The sequence below is a fragment of the Sceloporus occidentalis genome, unplaced genomic scaffold, assembly GCF_023333645.1.
Source record: "Sceloporus occidentalis isolate IW3139 unplaced genomic scaffold, rSceOcc1.0.p SCAF_4, whole genome shotgun sequence".
Taxonomy (NCBI): Eukaryota; Metazoa; Chordata; class Lepidosauria; order Squamata; family Phrynosomatidae; genus Sceloporus; species Sceloporus occidentalis.
Genome location: NW_028316984.1, coordinates 196118250 through 196146246, shown reverse-complemented (window position 1 = coordinate 196146246; position 27997 = coordinate 196118250). Strand labels below are relative to the sequence as shown.

The 27997-nt window shown below is 43.6% G+C and overlaps 1 protein-coding gene across 1 annotated transcript; it reads left to right on the top strand.

Annotated features, from left to right (window-relative positions):
* Position 1: 1 nt before the first annotated feature.
* Positions 2-27997, top strand: LOC149315239 (dapper homolog 1-like). The gene is made up of 4 exons (XM_089523184.1): positions 2-283; positions 14202-14334; positions 16635-16790; positions 18830-27997. The coding sequence occupies exons 1-4, from the start codon at positions 2-4 to the stop codon at positions 20683-20685; spliced, it is 2427 nt and encodes an 808-aa protein (XP_089379310.1). The 3' UTR covers positions 20686-27997.

The following is a 27997-nucleotide window of genomic DNA, read 5'->3' as shown; positions in this document are numbered from 1 at the left end:
CATGAAGCCTGCCATCGCGGAGCCAGCAGAGGGTCCTCCTTCCTCCTCCTCCTCTTCCTCTTGCTCCTGGGAGAGGCTGCGGACCAGGGAGAGGCTGGGGGCCGCCTTGGCCGGCCTGGCTGAGCTGGCCCTCCTCCGGCAGAGGCAGGAGCGCAGGGTCCGGAGGGAGCTCCGGGAGAACAGCGGAGGAGCCCCTGCCAAGAGGCCCCCCCTGGAGCCCCCTCCCCGGAGCCTGGAGGAGAAGGTCCTGGAGGAGAACATCCTGCTCCTCAGGAGGCAGCTGGTGAGTCCCTGGCCTCCAAGGAGGACCGGAATGGAGGACCTCCCGGACCAAGGGAGGACATGCCCCCCCAAACCAAAAGCAACCCACCACTCCTAGAAATGTAAAGCCCACCCCTCCTGGTCCTGCTGGGCGACGGGAGGGCCTTTCGGGAGTCCTCCCGGACAGGAGGGTGAAAAGGGAGGACGCCCTGAGGGGACCCAGCCACCTCCTCCGATGGCAGCCTTCTCTCCAGCAGGAGTTCCACAAAGGGCCTGCGTTTAGGGAACTCCTGCTGTGGATGGAAGGGGGAAATGGAGGACATGCCTGGTCCTCTTGGAATTCCTGCTGGACAGAAGGGTGAAATGGAGGACATGTCCTGCAGGGCATTTGAGAACTCCTCCTTGACAGAAGAATGAAATGGAGGGCATCTCCTTGGAAAGGAGGACGCCTCTTCGTTTTGGCGCTCCTCCTGGATGGAAGGGTGGAAATGGAGGACATGTCCTGGAATAGGAGGACGCCCTGCACTCAAGGTGACCAGGCCATGCCCTCCATTTTCAGGCTTCTGTCCAGGAGTTCCAAAAGGTTTCACGTTCAGGGAACTTTTGCTGTGGACGGAAGGGTGAAATGGAGGACATGAAGGACTCCTCTTCATTTTGGAGCGCCTCCCATACAGAAGGGGGGAACAGAGGACGTGTCGTTGGAAAGGAGGGCATGCCTGGTCAGCTTGGAATTCCTCCTGGACAGAAAGATGACATGGAGGGCATGTCCTGGAAAAGGAGAATGCCTGGTCACTTTTGCACTCCTCCTGGAGTGAAATGGAGGACCTGCCCTGGAATAAGCAGACATGTCTGGTCACCCTGAGAGAAGGAGAAAGAGGGTGGATAGAGGGGGGGGGGCTGAGGAAACCTGAGTGATGAAGGGACAGCTTTAAACCCAGGATGAGCAGGCGTCCTCCTTTTCCAGGACATGTCCTCCCTTTTCAACCTTCTGTCCAGGAGGAATGTCAAAATGTCCTCCCTTTTGAGCGGGTCTAAGAAGCGTGCATTTACATTTCTACAATGTAAATTGTAGGTTGGCCAAGCCCTACATTTTTCTTGAATGCCCTACATTTTGTGGAGCCTTGTCCTCCTTTGTGGTTAGGATATCTGGTCACCCTGTTTAACCCCTCTCCACAATATCCCTGCCTCCCTCCTAGGGTGACCAGTGTCCTCCCTGCAAAGGAGGACAAAGGACTGCAAAATGTAGGACATTCCAAAATAATAATAATAATAACAATAATAATGTAGGATATTACTAAAGAAAGGCTCAAAACATTGATAGAACTCTAAATCTGCGCTTCTTCGGCATGCTCAAAACTGGACAACATTTTTGCCTTCTTCCTGGACAGAAGGCTGAAATGTAGGATGTGTCCTGGAAAAGGAGGACGTCTGGTCACCCTCTTTCCATCCCTTTTCCCAATGGTGTCAAAATGGGGATGGTTGACAATCATGCCTAGGAGGAACTCTGTGCATGTGCAGAGTGCCCTTTTCGTTGCCACCTTACGCGCTCAGGGAATTAATTCAGTGTTGTTGTTGTGTGCCTTCAAGTCCTTTCCAACTTATGGTGACCCTATCCTGGGGGTTTCTTGGCAAGTTTCTTCAGGTGAGGTTTGCCATTGCCACCCTCTGAAGCTGAGTGTGACTTGCCCAGGGTCACCCAAGTGAATTCGAACCCTGGTCTCCATAGTCTCAAACCACTACCAGAAGAGGAAGGGGGGGCTATGGAGCCATATTTGGACCTCTGAACTCTAACTAGTGATGGGGGGGGGGAGGACTGCTTTTGCGCATCTCTTGTGCCATGTTGTGGAGTGCCATCTTTGCAAGGAAATGGCAGGATTTTGCGGTTATTTGGGCTGTGATTCTGTAGGCCTGGGGATGGGGATCCTCTCTTCCCTACTCCAAGGACCTGGCCATGTCCCTATCTTTTTCTGGAAGGTCCTCTTATTTTGCAGTGTCTCATCCTCCTTGACGGTGAAGTTGCCTGGTCACCCAGGGAAAATAAAGGGCTGAGACACCAACTCACTGAGGAAAGGGATGATGTGTTGCAGGGAGAGTTGTAGTTAGCCACTACTAGAATATGCTTGTGGTTAGAGCCAGCTTGTTGAAGGATGGAAGAGATGGAAGAAGGCAGATGGAAGTGCCTCTATTCCTCTCCCAAATAAAAAGGTGGGCAAAAGGTGACCTCTGTGCACCTCTGTAAAATAGGAGGTACCACATTTTTGGACCCTGTGTCTGTGAGATTCAGGATTTGGCAGGTTGGTTTCCTGACTGTCATGCTGCCAGTAGATGGGAACAGATGTCTCAGCCTCACTTTTAAAAAAGAACTGTTTCTGGTTTGAATTTGGGGCTCAGAAGAGAAGTAAGACAGCTGGCCTTTACTCCTTTTCTAGCCTCCTGCATCTTCCGCTGTCCTTTGTCCCATTTTTGGGCTAACAATAGCAGCCATTCCTGCTAGGATATCATGATTAATTACTGCAGCTTTCCAAGGAAGGGAATTTCCCCCCTTTTTCCTCCTTGCTTGCTTTCTTTTTTGTGGTCATCTTGCTGTACTGCAAGTACAGGGAATAGTTCCCTCCACCAACGATTGACCGGTGCTGCAACTGGTCCAATTCCTGATTTTTGCCATGACAGATTTGGGGAGGCCATTTCTGCAAGCCGGGTGGGTGGGAGGGTAGGTGAGAAGAGTTTCAGATGAATGGGGAGGACAGGAGGAACACATGGATGCTCATGTCTTGCCCGGTGAAGAGTTTCAGACAAATGGGGAGGACATGAAGAATACATGGATGCTCATGTCTTGCTGGGCATCTTTTGGTGGATATTAGGTTGGATGCTTAAGGGCATTGCATTCCATCCTCCTGATGTGGTGGACGGGTATCTGCCCAGAGCTGGTATGGGAACCAGGAGACCATTGCTAGCACGAGAAGCTGAAGCATTTCCTTTCCTGAGTCTCTGTCAGTGATGCCGGATGCTTTGCAGGTTTCTTGCACGTAAAATGGGGTGGTGGATAAAAAGGAGGTAGGAACTGGTTTGTTGTTGCTGCAGGCACCAAAAATGGGACTCAATGGACTGGCACCAAGCAGAGGAGCATTTAGAGGACAATGGGTGTCATTCTGCCCTGCAGAAATCCCAGCAAAGTGGGTGGGGAACTGCACTGCCGTTGCTTCATGCACACACACATACACAACCTTCAGCAAAGGAACTGGAAAGTGGAAGGATGCTTTCTGCAGACCTTGGCAGCCGAGCTTTTGAGCTGCAGCAAACAGAGGAGGGGGAAAATCAAATCAAATCAAGATCAGGTGTTGTTTTGCTTGGGTGATGTTCCTTCACTCCCACCTCAGCTGAGTGTGCGGCATTCCAGCATGGCTTTTGCAAGGCTGTGTGTGTGGTTTTTTTTTTTTTTTTGTGGTGATGGGGAGCCAGGGATTTTTGTCCATCTCAGTGCAGAGGATTTTTCTCTCTTGCCTCTCATTCTCTTTACAGGGGAGTTCGTGCAGGGAAAAATTCCCTGGTGGTTTGCACCCCCACTCCACCAGATCCACCTCCGAGGCCTGTCTGGACTTCCTATCAATAGGGGTTTGTGCAAGGGACGTTTTGATAGAGGGCCGTCCCTGTGGCTGTAATTAAAAAGGAAGGATTGTTGTAGCGACAGCAATGGGAGAGTTGGCTTAGAGAACCAGTGAGCAGGGGCTGGTGGTGTGTTCCCTGCTACAGAGATCTGAGTTCCCTGCTGAGGAAGGACAAGCCAAAATACCTTTTTAGCAAAATCCAGTGATGCAAAAATCATAAAATAGAAAGACAGCAAACTCCAAAGCGAGTGCTCAGTTGCTATGTGTTTTTTTTTTTAATTTGATGTTAAGATTTGTGTGTGTGTGTTTAATTTTGTGTGTTTTAGTGTAAAGTTAGAACATTGCAGATAAAGAGCAATGGGGTGGATGGGTGGAAACAGAAAAAATATGGGTGGGCTTGAGAGTGTTAGTAAGGAACATGTCAGGAAGCTATAAGAATGACTTTAGAAATAATGCAGTTTGTAGAAACAAACTGCATTTACACTGTAGAAATAATGCAGTTTGGCTTCACTTTAGATTCCATCCTACAGAATCCTGGGATTGGTAGTTCTGTGAGGCAACAGCACTCATTGGCCGAGAGGCTAAAGACCTGATCAAACTACTAAACCCAGGATTACACACGATGGAGCATACAGCACTTAAAGAAGTGTCAAACTGCATTATTTCTACAGCGTAGATGCACCCGAGAAGGTCACGATGAAGGGCACAGAGGCCATATTAAAAATGAAAGGGGATGCCTGTGACTAGAACAATTTGGCTAATTCAAAACAGTGTGAGAAATTCAATTTGGACTATTCCAGAGCTTAGAAAAATCAGTCTTTTGGACTGTAATTCCCAGAGTCTCCCAGCCAGGGAGGCTACTGGGAATCGTAGTCCAAAAGAGTCATTTCACCCAAACTCTCATTTTGCTTCTTGGCTCTAGTTTCTGCTTCTCTATAGCGTGTTGCCAAATCACAGTTCTGTCGCCAACAGTAGATGCTAGGCCACATGCTACAAAATCCCTGCTCCCTTCTGCTGCTCCTAAAATATAGAACATTCCTTTCAAAGTCTACTAGGCTGATGCCACAAAGGGACAAGTTTCCTTCCCCCCATGGAAGGTGAACTGAAAACATGCCAACAGATGTGTTGCTTGAGCAGCTGGCAAGTTTGTGGCTGTTTTGTGCCAACACACTAGCTCTGCCAAACATCATCCAAGGCTTCACCAATGCAAGAGAGTGCATACACACGTGTAAACATCTCCCATGTAAGCCTTCAATTTGGCAAATGGAAACTGGGAATGGAATGCAGCAGGAATGCAGAAAGCACACTTGCATGTTTTGCGGCTGCATTTCCATCCAGTTCCATCTGTTAATTTAACCAGTGGTGGCACAGTGGTTAAATGGCTGTACTGCAGCCACTCACTCAAAACCATAAGGTTGCGAGTTCGAGACCAGCAAAAGGGTTCAAGCTCGACTCAGGCTTGCATCCTTTCGAGGTGGCTAAAATGAGTACAATGGGGCAAATTAGCTTACAGTTGTAAACCGCTTAGACACTGCTTAGGCGGTATGAAGCGGTATATAAATGAAGCTTGTTTGTTTTGTTTGTTTGTTTCATTTAGCTAAGAAAAAGCTCAGAGCAAGGCAAGCAGTTCATTTTATGGGAAGGGCTCACTTATCCTTCCCCTCTGCACCTCACTTGGAGTGACAGTGTGCTGCGAGTTATTTTATACATGGACATATACATGTTAGGCTAGCAATCCTTTTGGCACATGGGCTCCAGCATGACAGTGGCCTGTGGCTTACATGATACAAGAGCCCCAGGGTTTGGGTTGCCCATTAGGATCATCCCAGTACCTGAGGTTTCTGGGTCAAAACCTGAGATCAAGGGATGGCCCTGGTGATGCCATTAAGTGTTAAGTACCAATCATAGTTGCTCACAGTTTAGGACAGGGGTAGGCAACCTTTTTGAGTCGGGGGCCGGGTTGCTGTCCCTCAGACAACTGGGGGGCCGAAGCCAAAAAATAAATAATTAAAAAATTAAAAAATTTAAATATATAAATAAACTGGGACAAATGCAGGACAAAATTTTCCAACGGAGGACAGTTTTTTTTTAAAAATGGAGGACATGCGAAAAAATTTTCTGATTTTAAAAAAAAGTTAATATAAATGCATGCTTCTGAGGTTTCTATAGACAGTTGCCCCCCAAAGGCCCTGGCAGCAATCGGTGGCAGGACCGGACTGGGGCCGGTCCCAAGCCCTCGCTGGGCTGGATTCGGCCTGCGGGCCATAGGTTGCCTACCCTTGGTTTAGGACCTGGAGCAATGGATTTAAGCTACAGGCAAAGAGATTGCACCTAAACATTAGGAAGAACTTACTGGTGGTTAGAGCTGTTTACTAGTAGAATACACTGCCTCCAAGTGTGGTGGAGTCTCTTTCTTTGGAGGTCTTTAAACAGAGGCTGGATGGCCATCTGTTGAGGGTGCTTTGATTCTGTGTTTCTGCATGGCAGAATGAGATTGGACTGGATGGAGTCTCTTCCAACTCTATGATTCTGCAAGCACACACACACACATGGAAGAGAGAGGGAGAGAGAGACCCTCTGTTAGTAAATTAAGTCAAAATTAAAGAGACTGTTTCCAGGCCAAAGTGAAATGAGAGGATTACTCCTCACTTTCTTAGGAAAGTGGGGTGGTAAGCAATATAGTTTACTTTCTTCTAAGGCTGAAGATAGATGCAAAACATTGTGCAAGGTGAGTCCTGATGTTACAGTGACTGGGAGGGAATGAGGAAGCTAACTACATAACTACACAACCCCCCTGCTGAGTCTGGTTTGAACCTGGAGATTTAAAATGGGGTTTTCCTTCAATGCAGGCCAGGGGTAGGGATCACCTCAAAGACTGTTGGATAGTATAGCCTTCCAGCCCTAACCAGCCTAGCTAATGGTGAGGAGTCTTGGGGTAGTAGGCAATAGAGTTCAGCACCATGGCTGGTTCCTTTAAACCACAAAATATAACCCAGAGTGGGTCCACTTGCTCACTATAATGTGGATGCTATCCTCTGCCACCAAGGTTATCCAGACGGTGAAAATAATCTGGGTTGAATCTTTGTTGTTCAGATGCATTTTGAATGCACCCACTTAAAGTTTTTTTGGGGGGTGGGGCTGCTAATACCCCCATTTAATCTGGGATAATCGATATCGGGAGTTCTTTTTCAAAAAAATGCATCGTTGGCAGTGTGAATAACCAATGAGGATAGACCCAGGATAAACCAGGATAAAACTCTGCATGCCTTGAATATGCTTTGAATACATTCGCATCATCAACTTCATCTTTATTTGAGTGCTGGCATGTGTGAGCTTCCGAATTTGTAGAGATGTGCATAGATATGGCTCCGTAGTGTAAATAACAAACTTGCAATGTGCGAGATTAATCGCATTGGCCTGTTACAGACTGCCAAAATAAAGCTGCTTCGAGTCACAGTGGAGGTATGGTGTTTCAATGATGCATACGTCCTAAGAGTCCAGAAGCCACACCAAAGCCACGCTCTAGTCCTTAGGGCTGGAGTGTGGCTTTGGTGCGACTTCTGGACTCTTAGGATGCATGCATCATTGAAACACCATACCTCCACTGTGACTCGAAGCAGTTTTATTTTGGCTGTCTGTAACAGGCCATTGTTACACTAAAAAAGCCTGATGTCTGAATGACTCCACAGGTTAATATATAGCCATTTTGGCCTGTAGCTGTCGATAACATAAGCCTTTTCAGATCTATGGGCAGCAGCAAAATAGTATGTCCTGAAGCCAGCGAACCTGAAAAGTGTCTGCAATGTGGTGGCACCAGCCCTGTCTGGGCTGCAATACCAGACTCCTTAAGTATGGTTCAGAGTGCTTCCATACAAAGGCAGTTCTCTGTGCACACACAGTAATGAGAATAAATGGGTGGACTAATTAATACACTTTTCCCATCTCCATGACAGTGTATCTAGTTTTCTATGAGGAGAGAACCTCTGTTATGGAGAAACATTCTATCCCAGCCTGTAGTCACAGGCCAAATCCTGTTAATGACTTTCATATATGTATAAATTCCCCTTATGGAAGCCTTTGGGCATTTTTGGCTCATATGCAACATCTGCATTTAATACAAGGTCATGAAATTGGAATTATACATAAAGGATCATTGTGCATTTGGTTATGTATCTAGTTAAATGCTTTTCTTTTTGCAAGTTCAGTTGTATATATTCACTTGTATATCCAGTTTTGCATTCAGAAGAGCATTTGGTCATACATTCTATTGTGGGTATGTGCATGTTGCCACTCATTAACTAATATGGGCTTGAGCTCCCACATTTTTTCCATCCATGGGGGAGCCCAAAACCAAACACTTGTACATGGGAAAGGCCCACCATATTAGTGTTTAGTTAAAGAAAAATGCCAGATGAAGTATTTGCATGTCTTGCTCAGAATTCAGGGTTCAGTAGACTCATTTTTATTATTTCTGTTTGCCTTTTTTATAGAGTGGCTTAATAGCAAACTTCTTGAATTGGGGAATTTGGGCTGAGCAGACTTTGCTGCCTATAACCTATTGATAAGAACATAAGAAAAGTGATACTGAATCAAAGAAGATTCCTCTAGTCCAACATTTTGCTCACACAGCAGCCAACCAGGCTAGGGAAGTCCCGCCAACAGAACATGAATGGGAAGTGAAAATGTGTGCAGAATGCATTCTGTCCCTTTCTGTTTTTCTTTTTATTTGCTGTTAGGTTGGCTTTGACTTTGACAGTGGCACCCACTGGTCACTTCTCTCCAGGACGAAGAGGAGCCATTGGTGAACACCCTTTGGGTTCGGCTGGTCAACCAATTACAAATCCACCTAACAGTTGCATTATCTGTTAGATAATGCAACTGTTAGGTGGATTTGTAATTGGTTGACCAGCCGAACCCAAAGGGTGTTCACCAATGGCTCCTCTTCGTCCTGGAGAGAAGTGACCAGTGGGTGTCACAGGGTTCGACCCTGGGCCCAGTGCTATTCAACATCTTTATCAATGACTTGGATGAAAGAAAAGAGGGCATGCTTATCAAATTTGCAGATGACACCAAATTAGGAGGAGTAGCTAATACCCCAGAGGACAGGATCAAAATTCAAGATGACTTTAATAGATTAGAAAGCTGGGCCAAAACTAACAAAATGAAATTCAATACAGAGAAATGTAAGGTGCTACATGTACATGAAATGCACATTTATAGGATGGGGGACACCTCCCTTACCAACAGTACACATGAAAGAGATCTAGGAGTCCTTGCAGACCACAAGTTGAACATGAGTCAACAGTGTGATGCAGCAGCTAAAAAGGCCAATGCGATTTTAGGCTGTATCAGTAGAAGTATAGTGTCTAGATCAAGGGAAGTAATTATACCACTCTATTCCACTTTGATCAGGCCCCACCTGGAATACTGTGTCCAGTTCTGGGCACCACAATTCAAAAAGGATATTGACCAGTTGGAGTGTGTCCAGAGAAGGGCAACCAAAATAGTGAATAGTCTGGAAACTGTGCCCTGTGAGGAGTAACTTAGGGAGCTGGGTATGTTTAATCTGGAGAAGAGAAGAGTAAGAGGTGATATGATAGCCCCGTTTAAATATTTGAAGGGATGTCATATTGAGGATGGAGCAAGCTTGTTTTCTGCTAGTCCAGAGACTGGGAGATGGAACAATGAAAAATTGTAGTGTTTTGAATGTTGTAATCTGGAAGACTAGGGTTCAAATATGTGCTGAGCTGTGGAAACTCACTCAGTGGCCTTTGGCACATCTCACTCTATCAGTCTCTGAGGAAGGCAATGGCAAACCACCTCTGAAGAAATCTTAGGCAGAAAATCCTGTGATAGGGACACCATAAAATCAAAGTCAACTTGAAGGCACACAACAACAACAAATGACTTTTCCAGTGGGTCATGTTTTCCCATGATATATCCAAAGCTCCATTTTAGTTGTTGCTTGCTTCTAGGAGGAGTTCAGACTTGGTTTGCTCTCAGATCCTTTGATTGATTTTTTTTGACAATCCATTGTATCCATAAACTGTCCTCCAGTTCCACATTTCAAATGAGTGTCAGCTTTCTTCACTGTCCTGCTTCCACAGCAATATACAGAAATAATAATAATAATAATAATGATAATAATAATAATAATAATAATAATAATAATATGGTATAGAATTCAGTGGTTCCCAACCTTTGGTCCTCCATTAGTTTTGGATTTCAACTCTCAGAGGCCGCAGAAAACATGGCCAACAACCAGAAATTATAGGGGCTGAATTCAAATCATCTGGAAGGCCAAAGATTGGAAACCACTGGAAGATTATTCTGACTTCGATATTTAATTATGCATATTTGCAGTTAAGGATCAGATTTTTCATAGCTGCACTTCCAAGTTCTAGTCTTCTTCTGATTTCTTGACATTGTTGTTATTGTGTTGTTGTTGTTGTTGTTGTGTGCCTTCAAGTTGTTTCTGATTTATGGTGGTCCTAAGGTGACCCTATCATGGTGTTTGTTTGTTTTTTTGGCAAGGTTTATTCAGTTTGCTCTTGCCTTCCTCTGAGGCTGAGAAAATGCGACTTGCCCAAGGTCACCCAGTGGGTTTCTACGATTGAGCGGGATTTGAACTCTGGTTTCCAGAATCATAGTCCAGTGCTCAAGCCACACATCACACTAGCTCTCGATCTCTTTTTTGATTCATGGCCAAGTCATCATATAGAAAATCTTTTAATTGCTTTCCTTTCCTTAGTTTGAGGCTTGTTGGTTGCTAGACATGTACAGAGGTCTGAAAGGAAGTTAAGGATGATTCTGAAATGGGTGTTGATGTTACAGAAAACTGCTGCCTTTTTAAATTACTGTGCAATCTTTAGAGATGGTGAAGGACTGGCCTGAAATTAAAGGTGTAGCAGAGGCAGTCTAGGACAGTCATGTACCTCGAAACTTTATTGGGATCACTGATGGTTCTTGCTGTATAACCCTTGCAATCCCTTTCCGCTCTGTGGTTCTATGGTTCCCTCATTCAGTGATCTCAGTAGGTTGAAGAATCAGCTCTCAGTTTCAGTGGGGTTCCTTTTCCATTCAGTCCAACCCTCTGCCATGTAGGAATACACAATCAAAGCACTCCAGACAGATGGCCATCCAATCTCTGTTTGACTTCACCACTCTCCGAGGCAGCATATTCCACTGTTGGACAGCTCTTATTGTCAGAACATTTTTACTAATGTTGAGGCAGAATCTCTTTTCCTGTAGTTTGAATCTATTGCTCTGTGTCTTAAGGCCCAAACAGACAGGCTAAAATAAAGCTGCTTCAGGTCACTTTGGAGATATACTATTTAAATGATACATGCATCCAAAGAATCTGAAAGCTGTGCCAAAGCCACGCTCTAGTCCTAAGGACTGGAGCTCAGCTTTGGCACACCTTCTGGCCTCTTAAGATGTGATTATCATTTAAACAGCATACTTCCAAAATGACCTGAAGCAGCTTTATTTTGGCCTGTCTGTTCAGGCCCTTCGTCTGTGGCGCAGCTGAAAACAAGATTGCTACACCCTCAATATGACACCCCTTCAATTATTTAAACATGGCTATCATGTCACCTCTTAACCTTCTCTTCTCCAGGCTAAACAAACCCAGATCCCTAACCACTATAACCTCTCAAACCACTACACCACACTGGCTCCCTTATTTATTCTGAACCTTATACCTAAGACAGGATTAGGACCACGGCTTTAAAATTCATGTTAAAACATAGAATGGATTCACTGCCCAACTGACATGGAGCCCACCAACCTCTGCTGATGGTATTAGCCATGCAAGCAAAGGGGATTCTGTAGCCATGCATGGACAAACCGATAGGCCCTCTTTCAGAGCAGTGGGATGTTTTTGTTACATAAATCCTGACAAAGGTGTGGCAAAATGGCAGCCAGCCACAGCCCCCTGAACCTACAAAGATTGGAAACTACCATCTCAAAGCATCATTAAAGGCATGTGCTCACAGGTATTTAAGTGGGGCTTGGATTGTATGAAGCTGCTTTTGAATCACAGCATCCCAACAAACAAAGGTCTCAGTGCTTTTACGTCACTCGATGGGACCTCTGCCAGTTAATGAGTTTCTCATCCTTCTTTTTCGTAGAAGAAACACCTTCTAGAAGGCAGTGCAGTGAAACTGCACAAGACGCAAAGCAAAACGTGTAGAAAAAGCTTTATCCAACTGGTTGGTTGATGGATAGAGATAATTATAAGATTCAGCAGGAAAACTGATTGCTCTGACCTGGGGGTTAATGAGCTTATTTTAAACTCAATCTTTGTAGCAGTGAGCATCACGAATACCTTTGCAAAAACTGCTTAAACGCTCTTGTTATTTCAAGAAAGCAATGCATTAGTATAATTGAGGGTAGAGAAATGAATTACCATGTGTCCATCCATTGCATTGATACAGCTCTTATAATCATGTCTGCTTGCTTTATAAGGATATAGAACCTTCATATGCAAACTGAGGTTGTTGTAATTGAATGCCTGTATTGTAAAATGAGGTTAAACGCCTAGCCTGAAATGCTCAGAAGATGTATCTGCCTTGGATATTTTAACACTGTCAAAGATTGTTAGATTGGGATTCTGAGGAAATGTCAGAAAAGTATAGTTTGTGGTGCTGGGTTCAAAATTCAGTATTTTGAAAACTGGATTTTATTTTTTTTTAAACAGTTTTTAAATCCCCCTTTAAGTTCTATCCCTATTTTACTCTAAAAAAAGGTTTCAAGCCAGCTAATGATGAACACTATCAAACATTAATTTTAAAAACTGCTTAGAATTCTCTCATATGCAGAAATGGGAATAAGACTCAGCCATAGAAACCCACCCAGTGGCCATAGATAAGTCCCACTCTCTCAGCATCAGGAGAAGACAATGACAAACCTCCTCTGGACAAATCTTTTCCAAGAAAACCCTAATAGAGGGTTAACTTGAAGACAGATGGCAAGAATATTCCATGAAATACTATCAACAAAACAAGGTGCATAAATTCCAGGAGCTCAGAGGCTAGTCCTCCTTTCCAGATCCACTGTGAGTCTTACCCTTCAAAATAAAAAAAGAAAACAAGTTTGCTCATCCTCGGTATAACATCCCTTCAGATATTTAAACATAGCTATCATGTCACTTCTTAACCTTCTCTTCCCCAGATTAAACATACCTAGCTCCCTAAATTGCTCCTCATAGGGATTGGTGGTTTGCAGACCCTTCACCAGTTTGGTTCCTTCCCCTCTGGACTACCAGTCCTGAGGAATAGCAAAATTAGGACTCAGCAAATGCAAATGGGAAACCATTCAGAGTCCCAGCAGATAATGATCACCAATTAGCAGACACTAATCCTCGTTTGCATTAGCCTCCCAGCCTGAGGCCAGCCATCAGCACAGAACAAGACACATGCAAATCACTCCTGCATTCCCAGGCTCACACAGTATATATACACCCACTTTTTCCAGGCAAGCATTCTCTGAAGATGCCCATAGCCACAGATGCTGGTGAAACGTCAGAAAGAAACTCTGCTAGAACATGGCCACATAGCCCAAAAAACCCACAAAAAAATCACAATACTGTAATAGAATTTCAGCAGATAGAGAATCTGAGTGGCAGAAGAGGCAGAACTGTAATATCTTCTGGCGTAGATAAATATTCCAGCTTTAGGGATGGGAGAGGAAGAGAAAGGGGAGCCTTTAATAGTTGCAGCTCCACAAATGTGGCTGCTAACAGTTTTCAGAAAGGTAGTTTATAATGCTTGGAGCTCTGGACTATGAGCCTTCAAGTTGCCTGTTGCATTATGGAGACCCTGTGAATTTTGCAGGGTTTTCTCAGACAAGGGATACTCAGGTGGTTTTGCTAGTTCCTCCCTCTGAAATATTATCTGCAGCACCTGGTGTTCATTGGCTATCTCCCATCAAAGTACTAACCAGGGCTCACCCTCCTTAGCTTCCAAGATAAACCGAGATCTGATGCCTTTCGGATATTTAGACAGCTCCAGTCTGGCTTGGTTGTGTCTTATTTAAACAGGCATTTGGTGACTAATTGACTGTGCAGATGGATTTTTAATGAGGTGTGTGTACTGTACTTCTATCCTGGTTGCTATTATTATGGTTTTAAATTTTTTTTACTCTTTTACATTATTGGTATTTTAATATGATAATTAATTTACATTTTTAAGAAAAGGCGTCACATTTTTAGTTGTACCTTGTTTTTAACGTTGCTGTGATCCACCTGGGTCCCGTGTCTGGAGGAAAGTGGGATATAAATTCAGTAAAATAAATCAATAATCAGGAATGTTGTTTTCTTTTTTGTCATGGCAGAACTGCTTGCGAAGGCGCGATGCAGGACTATTAAACCAGCTGCAAGAACTGGACAAACAGATCAGCGATCTGAGGCTGGATGTGGAAAAAACAGCAGATGAACACCTTGAGACAGACAGCCGTCCCAGCTCAGGTAAGCTTTTCCTGTAGTCATGCTACTGGTGGATATTTGCGGTTCCTCAGAGACATGGCTATCATGATTATTTTACAGCTTTTGAATGTGTTTCTGCACTTGAACTCTGCAATCTATGCATTCCAGGCACAGATTCCTCCCTGCCTGTGGCTTATGCATGGAATAAACTGTTGGTGCTAAGACTGCAAAGAAGGCATAATGCAGGCATCTGCTGGCATTCTCTTCATGACACACAGACACAAGTCCAACATACTTCTGCGCATTCTTTTTTGGTCACGGATATACCTTTCTACTCTCCATTCTTCAAAGCTCTTCCCCCATGACTTGCTCTTCAGTTGCTGTAGCACCCTCCTGCCATTCATTGTCTGGTGGGGAGTGGGGGAGAATCACAGAAGTGTCTGCCTGTGTCCCAGTAATCAGACACAGAATAATTGCATAATTTGGTGAGACCTGGAGGAACTTGGACGGTGTCAATGGATGATGTCAGTGGTCTGTGTCTGGCTCTGAGGGCATAGCCAGATGTTTAACTGAGCCTCCCAATTTATCAGCAGTTACTGAATGAGGTTGGGGGTGGGTGGGATTTGAGGTGGCCAAATGGTGAGTCTGGAGATGGGGTGAGAGCAGAGAAGTACTGTAGTTCTGCATGCAGGATGCTTATGCTATACTGTGTGTTACAGGGTCTTGACCATGGGTTGACATCCTAAGAATAAGAAGAATAATTTCTAACCCATCGCTCCTGATGGACTGAGGTGGAGAACAACAGATTAAGATTACACATTAGTTAAAAACACACATCAGTTTGAAAAAACAAATAAAACACATGCATATTAAAACAATCCACATTTAAAATTCATTATTTAAAATTCACAATTTAAAGTCAACTGGATAAGCCTGCTAGAAGAGGCTGGTCTATAATACTGTTTTAAATTCAGATAGTGTATTCGCCTGTCAAGTTAGGGATATAACAAGTATAATTACACCTGTGTATGTGCTTTTTTGGTCATGGCAGATGGAGGAATTCATCCCCTCCATCTGTCACAACTCCATTCCTAAGCCACCTACTTGTTACCAGCCTGGGTAGTCCTCCTATGGGCATTCATTGGACAGAGGAAGTCAGGGGAAGAAGGATGGAGGGCAGCCAGGAAGCCTTCCAATTCTATATCTGCAGATGAACAAAGAAGGAAAAAGGCATCTCCTGAACCTCCCAGGGGCCCAGAAAGACGACATATTCTTGAAGCTAGCTGCTGGAACAGAGCTGGATTCTGCCTGGCTGGCCTTTCTCTTTTGCTGGTCACTGAATTGCTGTGTGGATGTACACCAAGTCTGTCAACACTAGTGGACTCAGGGAGCAGCAGAACACTTAACTGTGCCAGGTGAAGATTTATGCTCTGCCAGCAGAGTGCAGGATCTGAGCCATGTGAGTTAAGTCACTGTACTGCAAAATACTTCAAGTACAGAAGAAGAGCCAGTGTAGTATAGTGTAGTGGTTTGAGTGTTGAATTAGGACACCCGGGAGATCAGTGTTCAGATTCCTGCTTGGTCATGGAAGCCTACTGGGTGACCTTGGGCAAGTCACACTCTCACAGCTTCCAATGAAGGCAAGAGCAAAACCCCTCTGAATAGGAAGGAAACCCTGTGATAGGTTGGCCTTAGGGCCACCATAAGTCAGAAAGTACTTGAAGACACACAACAAGAATAACAACAAAAGGAAAATTTATATTTTATTATGGTGTGGCCACCTTGACAATCAGCCATTCAGGACTGGGCAGCTGTGGCAGGTCTGGCCTGGTGGGGGGCCGTTTTTTGCACCTATGACACATTGGAGAGCACACAGACTGCCAAAAGTTCTAAAACAAGGGAGAAAGAAAAGGGTGTGTGTGTGTGGAGTGGAGAGAAATGCAAAACAAATTTATTTTTATATGTTAAATAAGGCAGGCTGGCCTTGCAACCCGTTTAAAAGGTGAATAACCGATTTTGAAGGTTCCCAGGACAGGTACATTCACCCCCTTTTTTAGTGATCTGGGGAGCAGGGAGGGTTTGGGGGTCAGAAAAAGAGCCTTGGGGTCAGTCCAGGTTAGTACTTGGAAAGGAGACTGCCAACAAATACCAGGTGCTGTAGGCTGTATTTGAGAGGAGGGACTTGGAAAAACTGCCTGTGAGTATTCCTTGTCTAAGAAAACCCTATGAAATTCATAGGGCCACCATAAGTCAACAGGCAACCTGAAGGTACTTAGACACCCACATATTCCTATAGTATTAACCAGGTATAACATTAATGGATTCTCCTGTTGTTGCTTTAGGGTTTTATGAGCTGAGTGATGGAGCTTCCGGGTCCCTCTCCAATTCGTCCAACTCTGTTTTCAGCGAGTGTTTGTCCAGCTGCCACTCCAGTACCTGCTTCTCTAGCCCTTTGGATGCCTCCTTGAACAGCTCAGATGGACGCCCCAAATCTGCAGGTATGGCTGGAAATAGATAGATTAATGCAGGAGCAGTTTGAGAGTTTGGCTAAAATAGGGGAGACTTCTGAATTGTGATCTTGGCCCTTGCCACACTGCCTTTTGCCCATGCTCTAATGTTCTTGGAAAAGTTATTTTCTTTGGACTATGATGGCAAAAACTTTCCAGCTAGCATGATTGCAGGATTCTGGGTGTTGCACATGAGAGTTTTTCAAGTTCAAGGAAGCATGCCTCCCATCAGCCAGGTTGTGTAGCACTTTAGCCATGTTTATTTAGTCCACTGTATCATAGAACTATAATGATGGATTGAACACAAGGGTCAACTTGTCCAACCCCTTGGTTCAGTGCAGGAATCCACAAGCTAAACCCAGCATCCCATTTTTCCTCCATTAAGCTCAAATATGGTGTGCATGGCTCTCCGCCACCCCACTGTATCCTTAATAACAACCCTTTTAGTTAGGCTGAGAGAGAGAGTGGCTCTAAATCACCCATCCAGTGACTTCTCATGGCTCAGTGTGGACTAGAACCCATGTTTCCTACATCCTACTTTACCTCTCTCATACAATTGTTCATGAACTTTTTACCGTTCTGACCCCTCTTTACAGCTATATGTGGATGTCACACACACACCATTTGATATAGTATATGAATAAATATATTTTGTTTGTTTAGTGTGCATATTTGCATTCACGCACCTCGGAAGGATGCAAGCCTGAATCGAGTCTGAGCCCTTGGCTGGTATTGAATTTGCAACCTTAGGGTTTGCGAGTGAGTGTCTGCAGTACAGGCATTTAACCACTGTGTCCTCAGGGCTCTTACTGTGCCACCAGGGCTCTTGAACTCCTGTACCATCCATATTTTGTTGTCTCTTTAGTCTTAATACTTTTGGTAACTATCTAGAAAATCTGTCATGTACAGGAACACTTCGGTTCAGAAATCCTGACTTTCTGTAGTAAAATTAGGAAGGCTTTATTCAGAAATTATAGATGTTCACCACAGATATGTGTTGATAGGACTAAGAGTCCAATGTTAGTACCATTTATTTAAGTATACAATATTCAAATTTTGAGTGAGAGGACACCCCATTTGTCCATATAATCAAACAAACTTCTTTCTGCCTCTCCCTGCCTGCCCCTCTTTTCACCCTGTACCATCCATTTCCATGGAACTGTCCTTAAAACTCCCTGCACTGCTTCTTCTTCCTTTTCCCATCTGCTCATTAACCACCACATGGATGTAAGTGCCAGTCTTACAATTTTTCTTGCAACTATGTGTCCCATCATCCAGTATTAGTACATTATATAGCCAATTATACACCAACAAAGCAAGCAAAGCCACTGTTTATAACTCTGGCAGGCAAGTTGAAAGATTTAGCTGCTGACAGTCCCCCTACAAAAACACTATTTCTCTCCTAGGCTGCATCTACACTGTAGAAATAATGTAGTTTGACACCACTTTAACTGATGTAGCTCCATCCTACAGAATCCTGGCATTTGTAGTTTTGTTGAGGCACCAGCATTCTTTGGTAGAAAAGGCTAAAGACCTTCTAAACCTAATGTAGCATTGAAAACAAATCTTGCAAAAGTAGATGATTCTGGGAACTATACTCGAAATAGTAGCTTTTCTCAGTACTATTGTTTACAATGCATCTGTTTTGCAAGTAGAACATTATCTGTACCACTGAACAGTAGTCACTCCTTTTAGCAGCATCAGTGAGCAGGCTGGGTGGATATGGACCACCAGCTTTTAGTTATTAGTTTTAGTTATTTAGTTTTAGATACCATTTTACTATGCTATTTTATATAATGGAACTTGAGCATCCATGGATTTTGGTATCCACATGGGGCCCTGGAACCAAAGCCTAGCGGATACCAAGGGCCTACTATATATAGCTATGTAACTATGGTCGTTGCACATTTCTAAATGCCTTTGTCAGTTGCATCCTTATTTCTTAAAATCTTTGTCATAGTCATGAATGTTAACATTCCCTATAAGATCACAATTTTTATTTACTTATTTTTCTTCTTATGGAATTTCAGATCTCATTGGCTGGTTGGAGTATAACAAAGGAAGCCAACATGAAGACCAATCTATGGGGATGGTGTCTCCCTCTTCCTCCACACCATATTCAAATTCCCTTGATGTGATTTCTGATGTGCATCCAAAATATCAGTGTGATCTGGTGTCCAAAAATGGAAATGATGTGTACCGTTACCCCAGTCCCCTACATGCAGTTGCTGTTCAGAGCCCAATGTTTCTCCTGCCAGTAATTGGTAACCCCCCGAGAGAAGTGGATGAAGAAGAGAGACCTGAAGACAACACTGTTGATGTTGGTGCTGGATCTGAACTTAACTCAGTAAAACCAGGTGCTTCTTGTCCCCTACACATCTCTCATTCCACATCCTGTCCCACAGCCAGCCAAAAAATTGACAGCTACATTTTGAGCCTTGTGCAGAAAAAGATCCCTTCGGTGAGGACTAACAAGCCAAGAACAAACCTGAATGCAGACCCTGCCAAAGGGATTTTGAGACATGGAAGCATGTGTGTTCGACAGGTGACTGGTACAGCACACAACAGTGTTACAAATCTTAAGAGTATGGGCCAGGTATTTCCTCATTCCAGTGGAACCACCACCACCACCATCCTTGATAATGGTGCCTTCTCCCCCTTAAAGGAGCATTCAAAAGAAATGGAGCATCAGGAGACCAAAAAGATGCCTCCTCCAACAAATGTAAACAATGAACTTCAAAGCAAACACTCGGGAAGGAATTTCAAATCTCAAGAGGTGGCGCGGTGTCCTGTGGTCAACAAGGGGGACATCGCCAAGGAAAATGGCCAGGCCTTTGTGGCATGTCCTAAAGAAAGCCCTTGTCATCATGGGACACTATTGAAGGAAAGTAAAGCCACCCAGCTTCCCAAAAAGATACTGTTTAAAAACAGTGGGGTACAAGCAGCGTGCTCCATTCCACCCACTCAGGAAACTAGGCTTCCACTTGATTTCAAGAGTGAAGTGTTGTCTTCTCAGAGACTAGAGGAGAGTGTACTGGTGAACGGCCAGTACATACCAGCTGAGCCCCAACCAGTGAGACTTCACAAGGGCACCAGAAGTGTCAAAATCCTCAAGAGCTCTATGGCAAAACAGAGGTCCCATCTTGTCACCGTGATGGAAAATGGGCCACAGGTTGGGCGGGAGAAAGGCAAACCCACGAGCAAAAAGTGCCGTTTCCCTGATGACCTGGATACGACTAAAAAGCCGAAGAAGGCCACCATGAAAGGGAAGAAAAGCAGCCATGTGCTGCCAGAAACAAGCCTTCTTAGTCGGCCATCGGGCGTGTTGAAATCTGGATTGAGGCCCCACGGACATGGCCGAGAACCTGTGGTAGCCAAACCCAAGCATAAGCGGGCCGATTATCGTCGCTGGAAACTGTCAGCTGAGGTGTCCTATGAGGAAGCCCTTCGGCGGGCAAGGAGAAACCGGAGAGAAGCAGTTGGGGTCTACACACAGGCCCCCCATCCTTACACCAGCCCCTATGCCTATGTGGCGAGTGACTCAGAGTATTCAGCGGAGTGTGAATCCCTTTTCCATTCCACGGTAGTGGATACCAGTGAGGATGAAAGGAGCAACTACACGACCAACTGTTTTGGGGACAGTGAATCCAGCTTGAGTGGGGTGGAGTTTGTTGGCGAAAGCACAACAACCAGTGACTCAGATGAAAGTGGGGGTCTCATTTGGTCCCAGTTCGTCCAGACTCTTCCAATCCAGGCAGTTGCCGCTGCTTCAGAGCTCCACGAAAATGCAGCCAAAGCATTTGTTAAGATTAAAGCCTCGCATAACCTAAAGAAGAAAATCCTCCGCTTTAGATCTGGCTCTCTCAAACTGATGACTACTGTCTAAATTTCTACTGGTCATAAACAGTAACAGTGATGATTTTAATGATGATGATGATGAAGAAACACATGCCTGCTAGAGGGATCTGTGTGTAAATATGTGCCTCTAGTTGGTGTGTGTGAACATGTACATTGTGCACCAAGTTTTTGTGGGGCCTTGGGTGCTTTTGTTCAGTACACAGAAGGCACAAAAGTAATGCTAGCTCCTCTACCCATCCAACAAAAGGGTCACCAAGCAAAGTGTCCCCTAGCATACAAAAAGTGGGATGTGCAAATGCAGAAGCCATTTATGGTGGCTGTAAAGTTTTCAGGTACTCCATGGCAGCAGTGTTGGGGTGTGTGTGTGTGTGTGTGTGTGTGTAGGGGGCCTAAATACCCTAAAGGCACCAGATCCCATCTGATTTTAAAAGATAAGTAGGGTCAGCCCTTTTTAGTACAGTCAGTCCTCTGTGGATTCTTTATCCACAGATTCAAGCATCCAAGCCTTGAAAATATTTTTAAAATATATAAAATCCAAAAAGCAAACCTTGATTTGACAATTTTATATCAGGAACTCCATTTTACTTTGCCATTTCATTTAATAGGACTTGAGCATCCATGGATTTTGGTATCCACAGGAGGTCTTGGGAGCAAACCCCTGTGAATATCAAGGGCCCATTGTACTTGGATGGGAAACCGCCAATGAACACCAGGATTTTTTTTGCCCCCAAATCCACGGTTAATCCCCAGGGAACAAAATCTGTCCTGGGGACTTGTCGACCCATATTATGACAGTTGTCTGTCCCTTATCTTTATTCATGAGTGCTTCTAGCATATTTCTATGAGGTTCTTCCATGTGGATTTATCATCTACTTATATAAAACAATGCCAAGAAATTTTAGCAAATAAGGTCCCACTTTGCAGTTGCATACCCTCCAGCTATCCATATTTGGCAGGGGCAATCCTGATTAATTTTCTGTCTTTCCACTTTCTCAGCTGCTTTTAAAATGCCTATTTCTCTCTTTTCCCCCCTTGTCCTGGTTTACTTCCACTGGGATAGACAGAATTCAAAGTCTATAAAATAGTTTGCATCCAATTAGTTCAATTTAAAGTAGTTTGAATTCAGTTAGAGATGAGGGTAGTAATGAAATCTTGCCCTTCCCAGTAGGCTCAAGCAAAAGCAAACCACTGCAGCCTCTCTGGGCTTGTGTGTTGTTCCTAAATAATAACTGTTGCCATCTTGACCACTCTGATATTGCTTGGTTACACCTGTCCAAGTTTTCATTGACAAAATGTTGAAGGGTATTAAACACCAGCTTCCCGTTTCTCATAAATAGCAGCCGGGGGAAGGTTGGGAGCAGAGGCTGTTTGAGGCATAATCATGACATTGTAGACAGGTGCTTTTAAACCCCACTCAATTCATTGTCAGTCCTGAGTAGGTCTTCTCCTTGCAACTGCGGTTTAAAAACAAAATAATTTTAAAGAAAGTGATGGAATGCCATAATGCAATTTGATCCTAGTGGTCCTATATGAAAATGCAGAACTGGAAACCTCATCAGTGACAAAATGTAGATAGAACCTGTCACTTCTAGTCAGGGGTGTATCTATGGCGGTGTGGCATTTCCCCTTAGGATTATCAGAATGAAAACTGGAGAAGGCTTTGATGTCTTCACTAGTTGTGCTGAAGCAAGAATTTCAGCAGGAGTTGTGCCTTACCTGTTTGCATGATAGACAACATGTCCTGAAGTTCTCTCTTGTAAATACCTTTCAAGGGTACAGCAGCTCTCTCCAGTTTCCAGTCTGGGAACCTTATTGCCCCTCTGCCAAGAATTTCTTCCTTGTGAAATCTTCCATCACCCCCCTGATTTTGAGCACTGCAATAGCTTTAAAATGCAGCCAAGCATTTAGAAATACTATTTAGGTGGGAGAGCTAGCATGGCGTAGTGGTTTGATGTTTGGACTATGACTATGGAGACCAGGGTTCAAGTCCCAGCTCAGCCATCAAACTCACTGAGTGACGCTGGGCAAGTCACACTCTCTCAGGCTCAGGTAGGCAATAGCAAACCTCTGAACAAATCTTGCCAAGAAAACCCAATGATAGGTTTGCCTTAGGGTCTCCATAAATCAGAAACAACTTGAAGGAACACAACAATAACAAAGCCAAAGAAAAGGACCAAGCAAAGTTTACAAAGGGAATGCAAAGGCAGCAAATTTCAGAGGCGTAGGTAATAATGATTTTCACTGTCTAACACTCTGCAGTGCTGGAACTATGGGGACTGAAGGAAAATTTCAGAATTCTTCTTGGGGGAGGGGTTATTACCTTCATTTCATCTTCATTTCATCTGCCCCAAAACATAGCAGAAGGAAAAGTGGATTTGAAAACAACAACAAACCCATAGGTCCAAACTGAGCAAATGTCTGTGTTGGTTGCATGTGACATGTCAGGGGCCTTAACTGGTAAGTGTGTGTACGTGTGTACGTGTGTGTGTGTAATGTAGAAGGTGCAAGAAACAGAGCAGCTCTCTTCTAGTTTACAAAGACTTTTGTGCTTGGTAGCTTGAAGATACCATAAGCCACTGGGCAAGCGACTAGCTCAGCCTGGTGATGCACAGCAAAAATGATAACCAATGCCTTGCTCTATGCAGAACCTTTTCTTGGTTTCTGGTGCTGTTTCTCCTCTCCAGATGTGCACTACTATGCCAAAACAAAGCTCTACAGTAGTCATGCCTTGGGTGAGCATGCATGTGCTCATGCATACAGCTCCCAAAATGAAACAAGGTGCTTCTTGTATATATTTTCCCAGAATGCTGGTTGTGCATTTTTTAATAAAAAAGATGCACTATTTAAAACTTTTGAATTGCTCAAACATTGTCACCCGAACCTCCGAATGTTGTGCTAGTGCCTTTAAAGTGGCAAAACAAAGGCCACTGTGCTAGTTTTTATCGAAGGGCCATCGTTTTTCAACTGTGACAGCTTTGAGTATATGAAAAACTCTGGGCAAGTTTCTTTTTTTGGGGGGCTGGGATTGGGTTAACAAAGATCTTAGCAATCTGTTGATCTTTACTTTGGTTTCTACAAATCCTTCATTCAGATAGGAAATTCAGAGAGGCAGAAATATGCCATGTTGAGACACAAAAGTAAAAAGATGGCTTGCTTTTATGGAATGAGATGGGATGACTTCAATCCTGTGTGACATTTAAAAAAAATAACCTGGCACCCTACAGGCCTCTGATGTGTTTTGAAATTTCATAAGCAAGGAAATATTTTCAGGATATCTTAGGAATGAAGGACCTGGCCAGACAATGTCCATCGAATCCAATACAGTCTACTCAGAGTTGCACCACCTTTCCATGGTCTCAGGCCTAGATTGTTCTATCATCTGCAGCCTGGGCAACAAGGTCCAAGCTCCTATCAGAATAGTGCCATCACCTTGTGGCTGTATCTGCACTGCAGAAATAATGCAGCTTGACACAACTTTATCTGCCATGGCTCAATGCTGTGGAATCCTGGGATTTGCAGTTTGTTGTGGCACCAGAGCTCTCTGGCAAAGAGAGATATATTTCACAAAACTGCAAATCCCAGAATTCCATTGTTTTAAAGCATGTTAAAGTGGTGCCAAACTGCATTATTTCTGCAGTGCAGATGCACTTAGTTTTCTCCCCTTCTGGCAGAGAAGGAGACTCTGGAATGTGGGACAAGCTGCTCTTTGCCACAAGAGAAAGCTCTGCAACAGTGATGCCACAACATTGGTCCTCCAGGTGTTTTGGACCCCATCTCCCAGAATTCCAGATTGTTGGCCAAGTTGGCTGGGGCTTCTGGGAGCCAAAGTTCATAACACCTGGAGGACCAAAGTTTGGGAATCACTGCTCTGGAACTTGCCTGTACCACAGAGAGTTGATATTTGCTGCTGAATTTACTGTACTGTACTTGCCACCAAAACTCTTCCTAAAAATCTTTCTAGCAGAGAAACGTTAAAGGGCCTCACCAAGCATACAAATCTCAGGAATTTGTAGGGTGCAGTTGAAAGAGGTAATCAAGCTATTATGACAATAAAAGGCAGATACAGCCTTTGTTAAGTGTGCTAGGAATCACCAGGTACAAGGTGGTCTGCCAGGAAATTGGAGTTTTCACCTTAGTTTTAAAATGTATTTGGTATTCTCAGAAGATGGCCTCATTATATAATAAGACCAGGCTCTTGTATTCACAACTGAGACTGAAAACTTGGCAGTTTTTTTTTACTGTCCCAGAAACACTGGAGCAGCACACTGAATCAAAATATAAAGTTGAAGGCTTTCATGGCTGGCATCCATAGTTTTTTGTGGGTTTTTCAGGCTATGTGGCCCTGTTCAAAATCAAAATAATTGCAGCACAACTCTTGAACTTTGGGGAAATTTCTCAGTTTGGAAATTGACATTCCAGTCATAAACAGATTTTTACATTTTTGAATTCAACAGGAAGTTTGAAAAACTTTAAGAAATGCTTTAAAAAAACCAGTGTAAATCTTGTAGTGTGTAGTGTCAATTGGGGAAATTGATATGGGATTTTATTTGCCAAACCTTACCAATCTATTATTGGAAATGTTTAAATGTCAAGGAAACATGTTCATATTTATTGCCATTTATGCAAATTTGTACTGAAATTTGTAAAACAAAAAGCTTGACCATTTTTTTTTTTTTTTTTTTTGCAAGCAAGTCAGTTTGGGGAAAAGATGGTTTGGAGTTCCTTTCCTCCTTAAGAGTCTCAAAAGGGCTTTTAGCTCTGAGACTTTCACAGATGGCACAAATCATTTCAAATCATTCGGATGAAACAATATAGTGCAACATGTTTCTCTTTGCCAGGCAGTTAATTGCTGGCATTTTTTAAAATGTCCCTGTCAATGTGATGAATATTATAATGCATTGCTTTGGATAACTAAATCCTTTAAAGGTGAAATCCTGTGTTCCTCTCTCCAAGGCTGAGTCCTCTGGAATTCATGGGGACTTAATTCATAAGGAAGGATGTATAGAATTGGCATGCAATGCCTTGAAAAGAGATGCTTTCTGTGAGTACTTAGAAAGGGGCCTAGTGCAAGGAGCAAGTCTTGATCAGTTGTTGACTGGTGAATTAATGTAAAGGTCAATTCCATTGATTCAATGGGTTTGCTCTAGTTTGCATTAACAATAGGTTTCATCCCTTGGCATTACATAGTCTCTTTGAGAATGGTGTCATGTAGAGGGAGTTACCTTGTGGACTACAATTACCAGTTAGCTGGAGATTTGGAATGTTATGGCCCCCCAAAATAACTTATCCTAACTCTAGACCATCCTTAGCACAGCAACGAATCTGCCCATGTTTTGACTTGGTTTTCCATTTCTAGACCTTTTTCATTGGGCTGATTCTATCTACAGATTTTAAAAGCATTAGGATCAAGTCTTGAATATATTTTGTGAAGCTATAGTGAGAGTTTCCCCCCTTAAGGACCTTTGTTGGTTGTTTTGACTCTGTGATGGAACCCCTGCCATCCTCTCTAGTGGAAGAATATAAGAAGGGTGCTGTTTGGATCAAACCAAACTCCAGCCTCTTGTTACCCTGACCAACCAATGTCCTCTTGAAAATCTGTACTCCTACATCTTTAAACTTCATTGGATAAGCCTGAGTTTTCATCTGAGGTGCCTTGTAGCTCCCATGTCATAGAATCATGGAATTGGAAGAGACCACAAGGGCCATCCAACCCCTTACCATGCGGGAAAGACACAATCAAAGCTTCCCCCAGCAGATGGACATCCAGCCTGTTTTTAAAACCTCCAAAGACTGAGAGTTCACTGCACGCCAAGGCTCTTGACACCAGAAGATTCTTCCTAATGTTTATGTGGGATCTTTTCCCATAGAATCATAGAGTTGGAAGAGACCTCAAGAGCTATCAAGTCTAACCCCCCTGCTATGCAGAAATTCACAGTCAAAGCATCTTGACAGATGGCCATCCAGCCTTTCTTTAAAAACCTCCAAAGAAAGAGAGACTGCCATACCCAAAGGGAGTGGGTTCCACTGTCAAATGTCATTTGAATCCATTGCACTCATCCCTGGAGCAGCAGAAAACCAGCTTGCTCTTTTTTCAAGAAGTGCTCCTTGAGGAGCAGTGAATCCATTCTGCTCTGCACAGAGCAGTTACGTTTCAGTGTGAAGCAATGCAAGGTATATAAGCAGGACATAAGGACAATGACCATTTGCCTGCCTGTGTCACCAGGCAGCTGGTACTAAGAGGCATACTGCCTCATACTGGAGTGAATTTGCACCTGTTCTGACTAGTAGGCAATGGCAGACTTATCCTCCATTAACATTTTTAATTCCCCTTTAAAGCAATCTACATTGGGAGCCATCATAGTGTCTTGTAGGTGCAAATTCCCCTACATTGTGGAAGAAGTGCTTTTTTCTGTCCAACTTGAATTCCCGCTACATTGGAAGGACATTGGATCGTAACATTTTCAATGGTGGCTGGTGACATCCTTGTGCATGGAGCTGGGAATCCATTCTTGGTTGTAGTATGAACATTAAAAGAGCAATCCAAGGTGTGGAACCTTCTTCCCAACTCTCTAATAGTTTCAGCAGCTTGGAGAGTTCTGTTAGAGTTCACATTCAAACCCTTAGCAGCTTCACTGGCCTACAGATGTGGAAAGTAGCCATTGAATATTATGGAAGAGGGAGAAAAACTACACGCTATCCATTTTCTCCACAGCAGGCAAAACTCTACAAGCCTTGCGCCCTTTCATGCTACATAGTTAAAAGAATTATGATTCCACTTTAACTGCCCTGGTTTCATCTAATGGAATCCTGGGATTTGTAGTTACATGGGGCAGCAGAGCTCTCTGATGTGAATTTCAAATCTTCACCAAACTACAAATCTCATGATCCCCTTAGAGGGAAGCATGGCAGTTAAATGGAATTATAGCTATATAAGTGCAATTTGATAGGGCCTTTACTCCTTTCTGAATTAACACCCCTTAACAAACATTGAAAGCTTTGCTCATAGTGGAGTTGTTCCAACCCCCAGATCATTTCCGCTGCCCTGTCCTGTTTCTTCACTATTTCTAATTCTACAGTATCCTTTTTAAAGATATGGTGACCAGAACCCAATTGTTTAAATGCCCTGGTCATTATCTGTCAGTTTTCCCTCTTTTGAACTTGTTGAAAGCTGAAAGGTTTTTTGAGTATATTGTGTAATATATGTTTTCTTAAAACTCGTGCAGATATGCATGTTAAGAGCATGAGCATTGATTGTGTTAATATTTCTGTCAGTGTCCCATAATTGTACATCATAAGCAGTTGTATTTTATATCTATATATATAAATCATATCACTTTGTA